A 2086-nucleotide genomic window follows, 5' to 3' on the forward strand; every position below is an offset into this window, starting at 1 on the left:
AACTCAATGGAGGAGTCATGTTTGTGGTGGCAGTTCTTGGCTTTATGACAGGCTGGGTCGTCTTGTCTACCATGTCGAATATAGAAATCGAACGATGGTGTGAAGATCCTGAGAATTCCACAAGCCATATCTACTGGTACTTAATACTATCGATAAGCTCCACTTTGTTCACAACCGCCCGCGCTATGCTGCTCGTGCTTTCAGGCATCAGGCAAGGACAGATACTTCACAAAAGAATGATAAAATCTCTACTCTATGCCAGCATAATTCGATTCTACAATCGTGTGCCAGTCGGGAGGATACTGAACAGATTATCAAAGGATCTAGCGGAAGTCGATGAGGAAATTGGATATGCAGTTGGCACTTTTTTAGTGTAGGCATTTCGATTGCTCTCGGGGATAGTAATCTGCATGTACGCTTCAACTGTCTTTGTGGCTGTGCCATGCGTCTTGGTGAGCTATGCTGCCCTGAAGTTGAGTCAGTACTATTTGAAGACACAAAGATAGTGTGTGCGCTTATAGAAAATATCTTCATCTCCGATTGTCAGTGGGTTCACTTCGACAGTCAACGGCGTGGCCACAATCCGAGCATATAACCTTGAACAAAGTTTCTCCACAAGCCAGATAGATAAAATAGAGATAAACAAAAGAAACAGGCTTGCACGTGAGGCCTTGGAGAGCTGGTTCTCAATGCGCCTTAATTTGCTATCTTTTTTGATAAATATGGGAGCAATCGGTTATTGCATTCTGAGTAGCAACTCGAATGGCTCATTAGCAGGCTTGTTGCTCACATACTCGCTGAGCATTAATGAGAATATTGTGGAAGCTATCTTCGCGTTTGTTTATCTCGAAACCAAGATGATAGCAATTTAAAGAGTGGAGGCATTCACGAAGATCGAGCCTGAGAATGGGTATGCTGAATACTGCAAAGATTGGTGGACAAAGGACGAAGGCTATGACCAGAATGCGATCAAATAAGGCAGTATCAAGTTCAACCATTTATCTGTCAAGTATCGAGAAGACTTGCCAACAGTTCTAAGCGACATTAATGTGGTAATCGCCAAAGGTTAAAAGGTAGGGATTGCAGGCAGAACAGGAGCAGGCAAATCAACCCTGATAAGCTGCATATTCAGGATTGTGGAGACCGCCGAAAACGCAGTGCAGATTGATGGCAAGAACATCAATGATTACAAACTGAAAGATCTGAGATCATCGATTACAATGATAGATCAAGAGCCGACTCTCATCAGCGGCTCATTCAGGGAAAACCTAGACATCATCAATTTATACTCTGATGAAGAATTGGAGGAAATACTCAGAGAGTGCAAACTATGGGAATTGGTGGAGGAAAAAGGCGGGCTCAATGCACACGCCAGCAACTAGAATTTGTCGGTTGGGGAAAGACAGCTTTTATGTATTTGCCGAGCCTTCCTCAAGAAGTCGAAGATCGTCCTGATCGACGAAGCCACCGCAAACATCGACATGAAAACTGATCAAATAATCCAGTAGGTAATTCAGTCCAAATTCAAAGATAGCACTGTGCTGACAGTGGCACATCGCTTATCCACAATAAAGAACTGCAACAAAATCCTGATACTGGAAGCAGGTAAGGTCTTGGAATGGGGTAAGACTTAGTCGTTACTTCAAAATGAGCAGAGCGTGTTTTATGTGATGTGCAATTCTGGGGATTCTTCATACGTTTCATGATATGCATACAGTTTACAGATTACATATTCCCCAATAATAATGATCATATCTCTCACTCTACAGCTGTCATTATATTAACATTTATTTATAATACGAAATTTCCCAAATTCATTGCTATCTAATTAATAGAGGTATTTGAGTATCCCATTTTCATGTTTCCAAGTTTTAAACCTGAAAATCAAAATGCCAATGGCAACACTAATTTTGGTTTCACTACTAACCCATTGAGCATGAGCATGGGTAATAATGGCAGCACTATGTTCAATAACAATTCACAGAACAACACCAACACCAACATAAACAACATAAACATAAACAACGACAATCCCAATGCCAATAATAGTAAGACAGGCAGCTTCGGAATGTTTGGACAGAATGCA

The 2086-nt window shown here is 41.4% G+C and overlaps 1 protein-coding gene across 1 annotated transcript; it reads left to right on the top strand.

Moving 5' to 3' along the window:
* Window positions 1–442: 442 nt before the first annotated feature.
* LOC148298703 (ABC transporter C family member 12-like) lies at window positions 443–1658 on the top strand. Its single transcript, XM_088276701.1, is given in 2 exon segments — window positions 443–452; window positions 979–1658. Coding segments are annotated over 2 exon segments (666 nt in total). The 3' UTR covers window positions 1635–1658.
* Window positions 1659–2086: the final 428 nt, after the last annotated feature.

Source organism: Brachycentrus maculatus, unplaced genomic scaffold (assembly GCF_059751285.1).
Source record: "Brachycentrus maculatus isolate JH-2025_06_01 unplaced genomic scaffold, ASM5975128v1 h1tg001719l, whole genome shotgun sequence".
NCBI classification, from domain to species: Eukaryota; Metazoa; Arthropoda; class Insecta; order Trichoptera; family Brachycentridae; genus Brachycentrus; species Brachycentrus maculatus.